The sequence below is a fragment of the Chelonoidis abingdonii genome, chromosome 11 (assembly GCF_003597395.2).
Source record: "Chelonoidis abingdonii isolate Lonesome George chromosome 11, CheloAbing_2.0, whole genome shotgun sequence".
NCBI classification, from domain to species: domain Eukaryota; kingdom Metazoa; phylum Chordata; order Testudines; family Testudinidae; genus Chelonoidis; species Chelonoidis abingdonii.
In genome coordinates, this window is record NC_133779.1 from 57,447,740 (window position 1) to 57,464,926 (window position 17,187).

The 17,187-nt window shown below is 48.0% G+C and overlaps 1 protein-coding gene across 1 annotated transcript in view; it reads right to left on the minus strand.

Moving 5' to 3' along the window:
* LOC116831157 (IgGFc-binding protein-like) overlaps positions 1–14,448 on the minus strand; it is a 124,223-nt gene extending 109,775 nt beyond the window's left edge. Inside the window, 10 exon segments of the mRNA XM_075070687.1 lie at positions 381–712; positions 1,421–1,562; positions 2,186–2,385; positions 2,655–3,224; positions 3,739–4,332; positions 5,081–5,648; positions 8,696–9,294; positions 11,243–11,816; positions 12,610–12,950; positions 13,371–14,448. Coding sequence (XP_074926788.1) covers positions 381–712; positions 1,421–1,562; positions 2,186–2,385; positions 2,655–3,224; positions 3,739–4,332; positions 5,081–5,648; positions 8,696–9,294; positions 11,243–11,816; positions 12,610–12,950; positions 13,371–14,448 — 4,998 coding nt within the window.
* Positions 14,449–17,187: the final 2,739 nt, after the last annotated feature.

A 17,187-nucleotide genomic window follows, 5' to 3' on the forward strand; every position in this document is an offset into this window, starting at 1 on the left:
AGGTTAGATAAATGTCTATCAGGGATGGTCTAGACAGTATTTGGTCCTGCCATGAGGGCAGGGGACTGGACTCGATGACCTCTCGAGGTCCCTTCCAGTCCTAGAGTCTATAAATCTATTGTGCATGAGGATGGAGAGGATGGATGGAGAGAAAAAGAGATGTCTGTGGGGGATAGATAGAGTGATGGATAGATGTGTATGGGGATGGATAGATAACGAGCTTTGTACGGAGATGGAAGGGAGGATGGATGCACTGGTATGAGAATAGATAGATAGATGTGTAGGAGGATGGAAGGGGAGATAGATTCAAAGATAGATATATTTGGGGGTGTGGATCGGGACATGTTTTTATTCCAATCATTTTTGCATTTTCTACTCACTCTGATTTTCCCAACTTCGTTCTTGTAAACAGCGATGTTGTACCCGTAGACGTAGATGTTGGTCAGGCGCACGTAGGAGACAGCCTGATTACCCCCCCTGTTGTCGTTCTTCTCATAGATGGTGAAGGGCACCAGGGTGGGGTCAGTCCCACAGTACTTGGCAATGGTGTAGGTGCAGGTGCCCTGGAAGTCAAAGTTCAGCCCATCAAAGGTGTGATAGTGCGGATCCCCCCAGCCCCAGCAGGTTCCAGTGTAGCTGGGAACACACGTTGCATGGCCGTTCTCAATCTTGCATGTCTCCTTGGTCCGGCACTTCAGAACTTTGCAAGGATCTGAAAGGGAAGAAATCCCAGGAGTCCATGAGTGAGAGCTAGATGCCAGGCAAGCTCGGTTCAGCATAGGCTCAGTTATTGTCCAGAACCAACTGCCCCACCAAAGTCATTCGGAAGAGGGGCCAACCAGAGAGGCATCAATGACAAACAGTTTGCTACAGATGAGAGACCTAGACTATATGTCCCTGCTCAGTGATTGATGAGGAAGAAATTCCCTTGGCTTCTGTAGAATCATGGAATCAGAGGGTTAGAAGGGACTGAAAGGGTCATGTAGTCTAACCTCCTGCTAAGATGCAGGATTGAAGCTCTGCCTGAGTAGGATTAAGTAAATAGCTAGAGTAAGGACCTCAACATTTGACCTAAAAGGCAGGAACAGAGGAGACTTTTATTTACCTCTTGACTGTCAAATCCCTGATCCAAAAGCCAAGGATAAAATCCATTACTTGATTTCACGTCTTGCCTCCCAGCCCCCCATCTCCTACCCATATAACTCATTAGATCCCACTCCCCTCCTAGAACCAGGGATAAAGCCCAGGAGAATTGGCTCCTAGCCCCCCTACTCTAACCACTTGACCCCACTCCCCTCCTAGATCTAAGGATAAAAACTCTACTCTGGGCCAGACCCTCAGCTGTTGTGACTCGATTGAGTCTGCTCGAATGTCCAGTTCTACAATCATCTCTCTTCTTCTTTCACTCACTCTCTCTTACCTTTGTTGATACATTGCATGACTCCATCTCTGATCTGACAGGTTTCATCGCTGGCGCAGCTGTGAGCTTCACAGATCACCCCTTGGGCAGGAATGCAGGTGCAGCTTTGCTGGCACTTCTTCTTCAGGACCATGTTGTTGGGCTGTTTGAAAAAGGGAGAACTAACACAATGTAACCCAGACAAATATAGTTTTACAGTGAGGAAGTTTTCAGTTATATGTAGCCCATATATGGGTACAGAAATCACATCTCTTGTCTCCCAGCCTCCCTAACTCACTAGATCTCACTCTTCTCCTAGGGCCAGGAAGAGAAACCAGGAATCCTGGCTCCCCCCTACCCCGCCCCATTGCTCTTTACTTTACCTCTTGACTGTCAAGTCCCTAATCCAAAAGCCAATGATAAAATCCCTGACTTGATTCGACAGAGACCCCATTCTCCTTGAGAGCTGGCTATAGAACCCAGGAGTCTGGGGTCCCTGCCCCGTTTAGCTCTAAACCACTAGGCCCTACTCTCCTCCCAGAGCAAGGGATAGAAGCTATTAGTTATCATTCCCAGCCACCCTGCTCTAATCCACTAGACCCAACTCCACTTTCAGAGCCAGGGATCATGGAAAGAGAATTGTACCATTAGTGTTGTTTGCCTTTCTATAGAGATTTATGTATTGGCCATTGGCAAGTGACAACGGTCTGATCCAACATGGCCGATGAGAGCAGGGGGTGGAGGAAGCGAACGGATAGGAGTTAATACCCCAGCAGGGGGCGGTACCTTGTAATATAGCCCCTTGTTGAAGCACCCACAGCTCTGCAGAGCCACGCAGTCCTGGCCGTCAAAGAGGAAGCCATCGTCGCACTGGCAGCCTTCGGCGCAGGTGTCTGGGCACTTCCTGGCGTCGGTGATCCTGGCACAGGTGGTGGTGCAGAGGTCGGCGCACGGCTCGTAGTGACTGTTGGCCGGGCAGCGCGGAGCTAAAGCAGAGAGAGAAGTAATTGATGGCTGGAGGGATCTCAACCCACAGCTTAGAGGGACAGACATGAAGGAGAGGAGAATCTAACAGGGACGAGAGGAGCAGGTCACCTTTATAACGGAACATGAAGTTGTTGGATCCCACCCAAAGGAGTCTCTGAAGAAGCCCAGAGGCCTGGTATGAGATACCTAGAATTGCTGTCCCCGCCCCCCCGAGGGAGGGGAGCGAGTGAGACAGGCCCTTGTGCTACACCAGCATCATGGCACTTACGGCAGAAGGAGGCGTTCCTCCAGGGCTGGATGGTGACCCGGGCCTCTTGGCAGGCTGTGACGTAGCTGTAGATGCTCTGGCACAGGACCTGGGACTCTCCGTTGCCCAGGCACAGATCATACAGGCAGTTGTTGAAATACACAGTGGGGCTGACTGTGCTGTGGCAGGCGGCGAAGGGGCCATCGGGGGCCGTGAGCAGCCCGCAGTAGTTGCGCTGTTTGAAGATGTCCTTCTTCCTCTCTTCACAGACCGGGCAGTTGTCCCCGGTGCATCCGTCCTCACAAGCCACCCCCGGGATCGGGACTTTCCAGGCAGAACCGAATGCTGCCATGTTAGGGGCCGCCCTGCCATCGGGGAGCAGGAACTCATCGTCCCGACGCCCGTTGTAGTTCCCGCACAGGCCGCACGTCTGGCCCTGGTAGTTCCCTGGGATGGTGACTCTGGCATGGTAAACTAGGTCGTAGCTCACGGTGAGGCCAAAGTCTGTTTGCACGAGCACGTTCCCACCGTGCTGATATGCTTGGAGCTGCCCATCAGCCACGACCACAGGGAGGTTGTGGGACACCCCATCTATCTGGAAGAGACAGAGCATTCCCTGTGAGCCAGGACAGTGGATGCTGTAGGGGTGGGTTATGGGCACAAGACGGGGTCTCGGTGACACCTGGGCAAATCTGTAGTGACTCCACTGAACTGAATTAAGTTAGGGCCAGATTCTCATTTCACTGATCCCAAGGTAAAACCACAGTCACTTCTTTCAGTGTAACAGGGTCAGGTCTGGATTCTGATCTCATTTCCCTGAGGTTAATCTGCAATCATCCACTCACTGCAATGGGGTGAGGACTGGATTCTTGTGTCACTTGTACCATTCAAAATCCATAGTCCACTTTTTTCAGTGTGAGGCTTCTGGATTTACAGTGGTGTCAATGAGGTCAGGATCACACACTCAGTCTTTGACCCCAGTTGGGGTCTCCCCAGACAGTTAATTCTAATGACTGACCTGTGAGACAAGTACCTCTTGCATTGCCACATCACTGGGGCTGCACCTTGGCTGGTTTCAAACCCATGGGATCACCATGAGTAGGACTTACCATGACAAGCCCCTTCTTGTTCTGCAACAGGGTGAGCGTGAGCCCATAGACCTCCACAGATACCAGCTTAGTGACAGACACCTTCCCATTGCCCCAGGGCACATTCTCCACCTTCACGGCAAAGGACGTCAGGTTCCCAGTGTTGGTGCAGCTCTTGGCCAGGATGTAGGTGCAGGTGCCTTGGAAATCGAAGGCGACTCCATCAAAGGAGAGGTAGTGGGGGTCCCCGGCAGCAGAACATGTTGCAGATCCGACAGGCTGGCATTTCCGGATGCCATTCACCAACTTGCACTCCTCATTAGGGTGGCAGGACAACACCTTACACACCACGTCTCCGCTGGCCTGACACACACACTGCTCCTGGCACGTTGGGTGGAAGGTCTCCCCAGCCTTATAATAAAATCCCAGGTAGCCACATCCACATTGGGATATAGGGACGCACTCATCACCGCTGAGCACAAAGCCCTCATCACACACGCAGCCATCCCAGCACTGGGCCGAGCACTGAACTGGGGCGTAGAGGCTGCTGCAGGTCGACTGGCAGCCCCGGGCACAGACCTCGTAATGGCTGTTTTGGGCACAGGAGAGACCTGCCATTGAAACAACAAGACATTAGCATCCTATAGAAGAGAACTAGATGGATTCTGAACTATGTAACAATGTAAGGGCTGGAGAAGGGCGCCTGATGACAACCCTGGACAACGGAGTCTGTTGCATGCAACATGGGAAGCTGCAGGGCAAACTTCCGTCATACTATGCCTTACCAGTATGTCGTTGTTGGACCCCTTGTCAGAGGAGAGTTCAGTATCCATGGTCTGTTCACCTCTTGACCCCTTTTGACACTGGCAACTCAGGGGTATTTAGTTCCAGTTATTACCGTGAGCTCTGTGACAGGCTCATTTGTCCAATAAGGACCTGCATGAGATTCACATGCAGGTGAAATACAGGACCCATATCCCATTCCCTGGATGACCCACACTGGGTCAACTTCTCACCCCCAGGCAGGGCCTGGATTGGAATTCGCACCCTCCAGGCGACAGGCCCTGAATTCCAATTCCCTGCCCCTGAGCCAGTTATTTCCCCTGTCTTGGGGTCAGACCAGAGCTGGTGCCCTCTAGAGGGGAAAAGCCCCATATCATCTCCCATGCTCACCCTGAGCTGGCCAGTCCCCCAACTCTGGGGCTGGATCAGAGCCTGCACCCCCTAGGGCAGAAATATCTTATATCCTCTTCCCTGAACACCAACCAACTTGTCTTTCCCTTGAGCAAACACCCTGTTTTCTTTCCCTTGTGCATTAACTTTCATCGCAGAAGATGGTCCCAAGCTGCTTCCACTTACTGCAGAAGGAGTTGGTCCTCCAGGCATAGATAGTCACCCCAGCAGCATGGCAGGCTGTGGCATAGCTGGTGATAAGCTGGCATATCACAGCTTGTTGGCCTTTGAAGAAGCAATAGTCGTACACGCAGTCTTGGAAGTAGCCCTCGGGGTCGACTTTGCTGTGACACTCTCGGAAGGGGCCGCTCTTGTCTAGGAGGATCCCACACTCCCCATTCATTCCTCTTTGGCGTCTCTCAACAGCCTCTAGATCTGAGCACTCGTCCTTGGCAACCTCCACACAGCCGGGGATATCCTTCACCTTCCAGCTCTGCCCAAAGACCGTTGGGTTTGGGGCCAATGTGCCGCCCCTCGTGGTCAACTCATCACTCTTGTCCCCGTTGAAGTTCCCACAGAGACCGCACACGGCTCCAGCATAGGTGCTTGGAGCAGTGACAGTGATCCGGCTCTGCCAGTCAAAGGCGACGGTGAGACCGAAGTCAGTCTGGACCACTGCTTCCTGCCCCCTCCGGTATATGGAGATCTTGCTGTTGTTGGTGCTATATGGTAGGTTGATAAGCATGCTGTTCACCTGGGATCAATGCCAAGGGATCAGTGAGAATGGTTTGACACTGAGCAAGAAACTCTGAACCTACAGAACCCTGTTCCCTAAAGTACTTTACAGGTAGAGCTGGTTGAAAACAAAACCTAAATGGTGAATTTTTATTTCATTTTCATTCTGTTCATTTTTTATTTTCCTTTTTTAAAAAACTCTTTTTAACTATGTTTTTAACTATGTTTCTTTTTGGAGGTTAAGTAGGTTTTGATAATGAAATTTTATTGCTTCCAAAACCAAATATTTTCAATTTGGGAATGTTTTTGACTTCTAAAAAATTCCCACCATTTTGTCATCAGAGTGACTGGTTAAAATTGCCAATACAAACCTCCTCCCAAATGAAGCGCAATGCACAATCACTGATGACTGGAGATAGAAGAATAAGAGATAGAGGTACAATGACAAAATGCCAAAGAAAGAAAGTTATGGCAACTAAACACAAAAAGAGAAGAAACACAGAAAGGCTGACGAACATAGAAAAGGAAGAAAGCTAATGAATCTGAGGAGAAATAACTTCCAAAACCTGGTCAGAATTCTCCATCAGAATGATTTTTGCAGCAGAAAATGCAGTCAGAAAATTTTGATTTCCTGAAAAAGAATCTATTTTCCTGACAAGAAAACCAAAATGAAATATTTATTTGGGGTCAATTCGACCTGAACGGGAATATTTCATTTTTAACTGCCCCACAATGTTTCATTTTGAGTCAGTAAAAAAGAAATTAAGTTCCTTTTTTCCCATGGCACATTGCCTTATGGGAGTTGTAGTTCTAGTTCCCATTCTCTCCTATGGGCTGGACTCCCTGGAGGAGTACAGCTCCCTGTAACAGAGTCCCACTGTTTGGAGCATCATGGGTATCACATGACTCTGGTTGTATTATGGGAGATATAGTCCCCCAGGAGAAAATGGTGTCGAGAATTAGAGCTCCCATCAGGCAATAGGGAAATACCATTTAGTCTTGAAATGTTGCTCAAATAGCTGCATCAGAACATTCTTGTTTGAGTTGCTTGAAATGTTTCATTCACTTGAACATATTAAAATGTAATATTTTGACATTTCAACTTTTTACCCCATTTTGGGATGAAAACGCAATTTGGAAAGATCTAACCTTCCTGTGAGGTTCACAGTCCACGTTTCACTCAGCTCCGCTTGCCATGCGGACATACACAGAGAAGCCTTATTAGTATAGCAGCAATGCGGAAAGTAAGGTTCAGCTGATTATCTACATGTAATTACATCTGAGCTGGGGAAACTGAGCAGGATTGCCAAATGTCCCATTTTCAACTAGACAGTCCAGTCGAAAAGTGGACATGCCGGCCACCTGCGGGAGCAGTGTGGAGCCAGGGCAGGCAGGAGGCCTGTCTTAGCCTTGCTGGACCACCAACCTGGAGTCACCTGAGGTAAGCGCCTCCTGGCTGGAAAGCACATCCTGAACCCCCTGCCCCAGGTCAGAACCCCCTCCTGCACCCTAACTCCCTCCCAGACTCTGCACACCAACCCCCTGCCCCAGGTCAGAACCCTCTCCCACACCCAAACACCGTCCTAGAGCCCGCACCCCCTTCTACCTCCTAATGCCCTGCCCCAGCCCTGAGCCCCCTCCTGCATTCCAAACCCCTCATCCCCAGCCCCACCCCACAGCCCACACCCCCAACCGGAGCCCTCAGCCCCTCTCGCACCCCAACCCCCTGCCCCAGCCCAGAGCCCACTCCTGCACCCTGAACCCCTCATTTCTGGCCCTACCCCAAAACCCTCACCCCTAGCTGGAGTCCTCACCCCTTCCCGCACACTACCCCCTGCCCCAGCCCACTGAAAGTGGGTGAGGGTAGGGGAGAGCAAGTGACGGAGGGAGGGGGGCTGCAGTGATTGGGGGCAGTGCCTCAGAGAAGGGGCGAGGCAGGGCTCAGGGAAGGAGCAGGACAGGGGGCGGGGCAAGGGTATTCAGTTTTTTGCAATTATAAAATTGGTAACCCAATTGGAAGGGCTCGACTGGACAAGGAAGGGGGCTGCTGGGCAGGCAGCACAGAGGGAGGTAGGAGGCTGTCCTGCAGGAGGGCTGCCTCCTAGTTCAGTGGGGCTGCTCCTGGGTGGCTATAGTGCTCTTCTGACCTGCACTACCAGGCAGCTCGCTGGAGGTGGGGTTGCAAGTCCCTTGGGGCTGCTCACCCTGGAGTTGAAGGGGGAGAGCAGTGAGTGATGCGGGAGCGGGGAAAGAGGAGCGAATCGGGGACGAGGCCTTGGGGGAAGAGATGAGGAAGAGCGTCCAGTTTTCAGAAATAAGAAGATTGGCAACCCTAGAACTGAGAGAGAAACAGATGTGGGCTATGTTCTAGCTGGATGCAGCTCCAGACAACTCCAGATTATAGCTGGGAGAATAACAGGTTTTTCAGTTTGCTGGCAATTCCAAAACCAAAAAACAAACAAACAAACAAACAAACAAAAATCACATCGAACCAAAATGGAAGGTTCCAAAATTTTCAGTGAATGAAATATTTGGCGGGGGGGACTAAACTTTCTATTTGACCCAAAAGAAAATGTTTTGGTTGAATTTCAAGCACGTCTTGTGTTTAATTTTATTTCTAAAACTGTCATAAAGGAAAATTTGAAATTAAAAGTCATTTTGAACTGAATTTTTGTTTTAAAATGTCAAAATGGAACATTTGATTGGGTTTTTTGTTAAAGTTCTTTCCAATTGAAATAATTTGGTGAAACTGACACAATCTCAAAGTGTTTTCGTTTCACCAAACCTGCACTTTTTACCAAAAAAGTTTTGGTATGAAAACCGTTAGCCACCTCAAGTCCAAAATATACTTCGGAAATTTCAGTGTGTGTTGAAAATGTGGTTGAATTAAACATCTAAATCACAGTGTCCTGGGTAAAAGAAAACGTAAACTGAGCAAACTCAGGAGAGAAGAAAAGAATGACGACTGACCACAGGAAAGAAAGAAAGGTTCGATGGCTAAACATGGCAAAGGAAGACAGGTCTGATGACTGATCAGGAAAGGGCAGAAAGGTTTGATAAACTCACCACGACTCTGCCGGGGTTTTCCCTGCTGATCACAATGTCAACCTCATAGACTTTGACCTGCACAACTTTGGTGAAGGATACGACTTGGCTGCCCCGATGGTCATTCTGAACTAGGACCTGGAAATCCACCAGGTCCTGGCTTTTGATGCACAGCCCGGCGAACTGATACAGGCAGGTGCCCTGGAAGTCAAACTTCTTCCCGTCAAAGCTGATGTAGTGAGGATCCCCCGAAGCCGAGCAGGTTCCGTAGCTGCTGGGGTAGCAGTTCTGGATGCCATTCTCTACCCGGCACTGCTTCCCAGTCCTGCATCCTGTGGCCTGGCAGCTCACTTGCCTGGTTTGGGGGTCACAGAGGCACCGTCTGGTGCAGGTGTTGTCCCCCCAGAATTGCTCTCCAAGATCATACAGACGCCCCTGGAACTTGCACCCACATCCAGCCTTGGGGATGCATTTCCCAGCGTCCAACACGAAGCCCTCATTGCACTGGCAGGTCTCCACGCAGGGTGAGGAGCAGTTGTTAGGGGCTGCTTGGTCATTGCAGGTGGCAGGACATGCAGAGCCGCAAGCCTTATACTGGCTATTCTCCTGGCAGGGCAGAGCTGTCAAAAGAACAGGACACTGAGATCTCTGGGAATATTGCTCCCCTGTAGCATTAAACAGTTTGGCACTGGTCTGAGGAGGCCCAGCTGGAAATTCTGCATCATAGCAGCCTCTAATGATACTCCTGAACCTACAGTGAGCTGTGACCCATAGAACTAGAGATGTCACAGCCCCCATCACCTTCAGTCCATGGCTTTGTCCAGTTTACCTTTAAAAGACTGAAGTAATGGGGCTCCCACCCATCCACTGGAGAAGATAATTCTGTAGGCTGATAGACTTCATTGTTTTCCCTTTGCTCCATCTTGTCCCATTACTGTTAGATATACCCACTGGGACTATTTCCCCTAACCACTTCCTCCGATCAAGTTGTCTCACATCCTCTGATCAAGTTGTCTCATCCACTGCTTATACCTAGTCTACACGAGAAAGGGTATGCTAGTATACCCATACCAGCAAACTCCTCTTGTCAGAATACTACTTATACCAGCAAAAGAGTTTTTATGCTGATGTAGCTCATACCATTTCCCCAAATGAATTAAGCTATAATGGCAAAATGTCTTTGCTGGGTCCTGTGTCCAGCTGTGCTCACCCATGTTGAAAAAAGATCTAATCAGACTGGGGTAGATGCAGAGAAGGGCTAGTAGGATGCTATGGGGAATGGAGGGCCTATTTTAGGAGAGTAGACTAAAAGAGTTTCGCTTATTTAACATAGCAAAGGAGAGGATTAGGCGCTGACTCTATGGGTGCTCTGGGGCTGAAGCATCCAGGGGAAAAAAACAGTGGGTGCTCAGCACCCAGTGGCAGCCCCATCGATCAGATCCTCCCCCTCCACTCAGTGCCTCCCACCCGCCAGTGACCAGCTCTTCAGCAGCATGCAGGAGGTGTTGTGGAGGAGGGGGAGAATCAGGGCAGAAAGAGGCAGGGCAGAATGGAGGTTTGGGGGAAGGGGTGACATGAGGGCAGGGCCTGGGGTAGAGAGAGGGGTCAAGAACCCCCGGAGAACTCAGAAAGTCGATGCCTATGATGTGATTGCTCTCCATAAATACATCGAGGGAGAAAAGGTATTTTAACGAAAGGACAACATTGACACAAGAACAAAGGAGGCTAAACTGGCCATGAGTCACTTTATACTTGAAATTAGAAGGTTTCTTAACATCAGAGCAGAGTGAAGTTCTGGAACAGATTTTCGATAGGAGCAGTTGGATAATGGACCTACCCAATTTGAAATTGGAGCTTGATAAAATTATGAATGGGATTGTATGATGGAATGGCTGCAACAGGAGGGACTGAATGCAATGATCCAGGCCTACGTTTGCCAGTATAGTTGCATCTACACTAGGTTTTTTTGCCAATATAAAAATGTCACAAAGAATCACAGTCCTAACTGCCATTATTATACTGGCAAATGTTTCAGGCATAAACCTGGCCTGAGTCATCAGTTAGCCAAGCTATGCACAGGCACACCTTTGACCGTTTCCTTCTTATTCAGTCCCCACACTTCTTTACATTATTTGCATTGGCCATTTTTCACATTCCCCCAACAGCCAAGGGTGAGGCCAGAACCTCTGCTGAAATCAAAGAAATCATGCCGATTTCCACCAGGGAAGGAACTGTCTCATTATCATTAGTTTATAGGTGCCTAACAAACAGCACAAGTATAAAGAAGACAGAGATTCAAAAGAAGCCAACTGGGGACCACTGAGGTTTGATACAAAGAGATCAATTCTCATTGTGATTTTCCAAAGCCACTTAAACATTTATCTGTGCAGTCCTACCATATCCATGATATCTCAGAGTCTCTATGATATTTACACTCAGTTTTACAAATCACTTTAGATCTCTTGGGTGACCTGTTCCCATTTTGCCATTGGCTTCAAATTCTGCTACTAAAACCTCCTGCCTTAAGGTCATGAGCCAGCATCTCTTTGTCATGCTGGGTATACTCACAGCACCCTGTGGGTGTCCTCCAGTCGGAGATGGCCACCCCCTCTCTCCGGCAGGCATCAGCGTAGCTCGTCAGTGCCTGGCACAGCATCTCCTTGAGGCCGTCGTTCATGCACAAGTCATAGACGCAGTTGTCCAGGTAGATTTTGGGATCAATCACGGAGTGGCACTGGCTGAAGGGGCCACTCGCTTCTTTGGTGATCCAGCCGCAGAAGGGCTCAGCTTTGTACCTGCCAACCAGCTCTGGGGAGCAGCTCTTGCACTCCCCATGGCAGTCGTCCCAGCAGAACCTGTCCCCGTCCTCCACCTTCCAGCTCTTCCCAAACTCCACGGGGCTAGCAGCCAGTGCCCCCGTGGGGGTGGCAAAGTCATCCCCAGGTTCCCCATTGTAGTTGCCACACAGGCCGCACATGCTCTCCGAGAAGCTGCTGGAGATCTTCACCACCAGGTAGCTGTTCCAGTCATAGGAGACCCTCAGGGAGAAGTCAGTCTCAATGACCACAGAACCTCCACTCTGATACACCTTCAGCTTCCCCTCGAGCAGGGAGATGGGAAGGCGGGAGCGCTGGGCGTTCACCTGGGAAGGGAACCACAAGAAACTATCATTGTTTTGGGTGCATTACCCAAAGGAATCTGGCACAGTGAAGTACTTTCTGGCCCTGCACTGAGGCTGCTATGTGCCACTGCAGTACAAATAATAAATAATAATAGGTTGAGATTTGCAAGCTTAGCTGGGGGATTTAGCCACGCAACTCCCATTAATTGCAATGTGGTTACATACCCAAGTCACACAGATTTTTCTATATAAAGCCACCATGTAGCTTGTCATGCTCTGCTGAAGACAGAGGTAGAGAGTTACATGAGCAGAACTGTGAGAGGGAGAGGATCCCAGAGCTGGAATAGTAAAGCTGTACGTATGTGCAGCTGTGGGGGTAGCCTAGGGCTGGGATAGTGGGGTGGGGGTGAGGAGACTGTGGGGCTGGATTGATGATCACCAGCAGATCTGTGTGTATATGGGGAGCCCAGGGCTGGAGTTGCTGGGGGACTGTGAGTTGAGACTGAGAGGCAGTGGCACAGCTTTGTGTGAGAAGAGCCCAGAGCTGGATTAGCAGTGGGCTGTGGGTCAGGACTGAGGGGCATTGGCACAGATGAAGGGGAAGGGGGAGAAGGGGAAGTACAGATGCAGGGGAAGGGAGGCTGGAATAGCAGTGAGTCGTTGTTCAGATCTGAAGTAGAAGTGTGAATCTCTGTAGTAAAACTTTCCAGCAGCTGCCTCTAGCAAATGCGATTTTATGTTAGCATCACCATATCTACCCTTAAAACATAAGCAGAAAACAAAGTATCAGTATTTATTCACATTGCTGTCTTACCCTCACAAACCCAGTCTCATATCTGACCACTGAGACAGTGACATTATAGACTTCAACCGTCACATAACCAACATAGGAAACACGCGTGTTGCCCCTGTTGTCGTTCTTGGCCTTGACACTGAATGACGGGAGAGTTGAGTCTGAGCCACAGGTCTTGGCGATGGTGTAGGTGCAGGTGCCCATGAAGTCGAAATTCCGCCCATCGAAGGTGTGATAATGTGGGTCTCCCTGAGCCCAGCAGGTGGATTCTGACTCAGCCACACACTCCGGGCGGCCATCTACAATCTGACACGTCTCTTTCTTCCTGCATTGAACAGTGCTGCAGGACAGGATGGGGTTACCTAGAAAGATTCAACCAGCCAGTTATACAAGAACTCACTTATGCCATGTAGTGACAGGCATTGAAACAATTTGTTTGTTTGCTGTGCATTTTTCAGCCACTAGGAGTCTCAGTGCAGGATGAGGGGGCCGGTAAACAAAGGTGACAAAGCTTGATTTCAAGCTGTGTGCAGTCTCTTTCTGTATATTTCGTATAATAGTCGATGTTGCCATAGAAGTGGTCGGTTCATTCCCATTACTATGGGAGGAAATGTGTGTGGGCGGGTAGAGGTGGCTGTGTTGTTTTATTATCACACCCAAATTGACTTACTGTTGCAGGCATAAAGTTGGATGTCAACGCTGAATGAGCATATCCACTGTGAATCGTTCCCCAAAGCTCAGCAGACCAAAGAGAGAGGTCGGGTGCTGTATGGAAAGGGCACTAATCCCTGTGCCGAAGCTGTACTCTCCCCAAGAATACTCTGTGCCGGGGATCTGCCTCCACTGGACATTTCCTATGGCTTTCTGATCAGAGATGATCCTGCCGGACTCTGAGCTCTTGACCACGATCAGCACATGGTTCTCAAAATCTTTCACTCCATCAATGTGGTAGGATTGGCAGTAGTTTGTGACGGGTGGGATGTTGATGAGAAACGGGTCATACGTGGTTTTCCCATTTTTAGCACCAGTGAAGAAAAGAAGAACCTGGATGCCGGCGTTAGCAGAGATGTAAAGTGGGTGAGAGACTCGGACTTCAAATTCAACAACCTGCCCAGCCAATATGTTACGGGAAGCTCGTATGGGCCCTGACTGATAGTCAATGCGAGTGTTTTGGGAGGCGACGATGTATGCAATGTCATACTTGTTCTGGAAGGACAGAGGAGGGACGATGTATGTGCTGCCCCAACTGGAGACGGGCAGGAGCTGCTCGAAAGCATGATCACAAGCAGTGTTTTGGGCAGCACAGCTGTGCCCAGTCAAGACGGCCACATGTTCCTGAGACTCAATCTTGGTGCCAGATAAATCTGCAGAGCTTTGCAGTTGCAAGGCTTGGTAGGGAGCGAGGGTAACAGTGAGTTTCCTCCCAGCACCATAGATCCACTGTTTGAACATGACAGCCCCTTTCAAATAAATATTAACTGTAGTGGGAGCCTTCCCTGCTATGACAGCAAACTCTTTGTAGGTGCCTCCATGTTTGCCAGGGGGAGTTACAACATAATATGCAGTACCCAGCTTCTCAGTGGGGTACACTACAGTGGTATCGATGGTTTTGGGCTTTGAGTTAGCAGACAGGACAGAGATGTCTTTGTCAGCCTGAATCAGGATGGTGCTATCAAATATTTGGCTCCCAAACATCTCTACAGAGGCTGGAATCTGCACGGTCACCGTCTGTCCTTCTCCAACAGGCATCACTCTCCGGAACGTACCCTTGTTCACCGTCACAGTAACCGTAGTGGAGGCATGGTAACCAGTGATAAACAGCTTGCAATCTGCGCTGACATGTTGGACATGGTTTTGCATGAAGACTGTAATGAATTCTTTCCCACGGAAACTTGCTCTGCAAAGACCTGAAAGTAACAGATTGTGGGTTAAGAAAGAGGGTCAGAAACCACACACCAAATCACAGCTGGGAAAAGAACCCAAGTGTCTAAACTTCCAGATTCACTGCACTGAGCAAGAGCTACTAGTCACCCACCTATGTAGGGAATAGAACGCTGGAGTCCTGACTCCTAGGCCCTCTTAGTTCAACCCTAAACCCCACTTTCCTTCCATTATTTAAAAATAGATATGAGAAGTCCTGATTCCCAGATGCTTCTGCTTTAACCATTAGACTATCACTCTCCTGCTGGAAAAAGGAGAAGATGCAGAAGAAGACTATCATGAAGAAGAGCAAATACAAGTACCTAATAAAAGTAGAAGAAAAATAAGAAGGTTAAATGTGATAAACATGAAGAAAGCAAATCAACCATTGCAGAGATGCCTGAATTTGAAAAACAAGAAACACTGAATATGAACACAACAAATAAGACTTACAGAGAAGTGCCAGCAAACACAAGGAAGACCAAATGTGAGGAAAACCAGAAAACCAAGAAGATGAGAACCAAACATGAAGAAACTCAAAGCTGATGGAGAAGAATGACTGAGCGTTAATGAGAGAAAAGATTGAGCAAGAAGAAGCTAGAACAAGATGAAAAGTGAGTGTAACGCTGACAGACATTGGTGGGTGGGGGTCAAACTGGGGACCTCTAGAAGTCAGTGCATGAGCCTCTAAAGCATGAGCTAAAAGCCAACTGACTGTTAGCTAAGGCTGTAGAGCACTCATTTTATCTCTCTCTCTAAACGGTCTCAGTACCACTAGATGGGAAAGAACACCACACCCAGGAGGTGTGTGGGTTACATGAGCACAAAGAAATCCCAAAGTGAAGAAAACTGAGCATGAAGACAGAACAAGAATGAGCATGAAGAAATCTCAATTTGAAGAAGAATGCTGAACACAAAGACAGAAGAAGAATGAGCATGAAGAAATACAGACTTAAATAATATTGAAGAAAAGAACACAGCAGAAGAAGATTGAACATGAAGAAGATGGAACAATATGAAGAAGAAACATGAAGAAAACCAGACTTGAAGAAAAAGAATGAGAATAACGAGGATGGAAGAAGAATGAGCATGAAAAAATCCAAACTTAAAGAAGATTGAGAAAGAGGAACAAAAAATATTAAGAATTTCAATCAAAGAAGAAAACCAAATAAAAAAGCAATGAATTACCATAGATAAGTAGAGGAAGAAGAAGACCAAACATAAACATGACTAAGCACAAGAAGGCTAAAAATGGAGATGGGAAAAAAAAACAAAAACCAACAGGCCACATTTTTGTTTATTGTTTCTATTTACATTTTTCAATAAACAAAAAATGTCAACCCATCAGTTTTGCAAAAGTTATTTTAAAAAGGCCATTTTTAATAAGAATCCTTTTAATTTAAAAACCTTAAGCCAGCTTGACTATTTAACCATCTGAAGATACCTGTGCAGGTTTGCCTGGTGCTTAGGGGCAGTGTAGTATTGTGGCTAAACGGGATACTGGGATTCATAAGACATGGGTTCTGTTCACAGGTCTGACCTTGGCTTGCTGGGTGACTGTAGGCAAAGCACTTCCCCTTTCCTTGCCTTAATTTCCACAAGTGTAAAATGGGAATCATGATAATGACCTGCTTTGTAAAGCACTTTGATCATGAGGACTGGATAGGAAATGATTTTCCCGCTGAGAATTTTGGATATTTCTAAATTTTTTCCCATTCCAAATGGGAATGAAATGTGGAATGCTGAAAACTTTTGCAAACCAAAACTCTGAATGTTTTCTCAGTTTGAATCAACAGAAACATTTTGAATTGATAATTTCAAAACACTTCGTTCCAATTTTGATCTTTTTTTCACATAGTTTTAGAATAAGTAAATTTACAGGTCAAAAGTAAGATTTTTTTTGTTGTGAAATTGTCAAAACGGAATGTGGGGTGGCAGAGGTGGGGCTAGCGGAGTGCTACAATGTTTGGTAATGGGCATTTTGAGGGGTCAGGGAGAATCTGTGAGCTCAGTACAGTCTGTCGGAACTTTATACAGATCTGAGCGCTTTGCTTTCAGTCGGGGTCTTTAGCAAGAGGTTCTGCAGCAGGGTCAAAACCCCGTATGTCATTGTACATCTATGAGAACCAGCAGCATTGTCAGTGTCTCTCACACACACACAGAGGGTGGGGGGTTCAAAAATGAAAAGACAGTCCAAAGCACACTCTGTTATCTTCGTTTTTAAAAAATCTCATTGTTGGGATTCCCTCCAAGATCTTTTCTACTTGGCTTATCCAGAACACCTTGTCCAGTTCTTGGAGAACACTTCATCCAGTTCTCTGGGATACAAAGCACTGAGTTTGATTCTGGATTTCGTTACTCAAGTTCCTTTATTTGGCAAAACTATGCTGAGTTGATCAGACTCAAGTTGTACGGGGTGGGTATAGGGGATACCACAGATGAGAAACTTACTTACCTGTGCGGTAACTGAGGTTCTTCCAGATGTGTGTCCCTATGGGTGCTCCACTGTGGTAGCACCTCCTGCACCTGGGATCAGAGATGTTCAGCAGCAGTGCCCATTGGGCTGCACATGCGCTCCTTCCCATCTTGTGCTGTGAGTGGTGTCTGTATAACACTGTGCTGTTCTCAGTTCCGTCTGTATTGCAGCATCCACATTTGAACTATGAAGCAGCAGGGAGG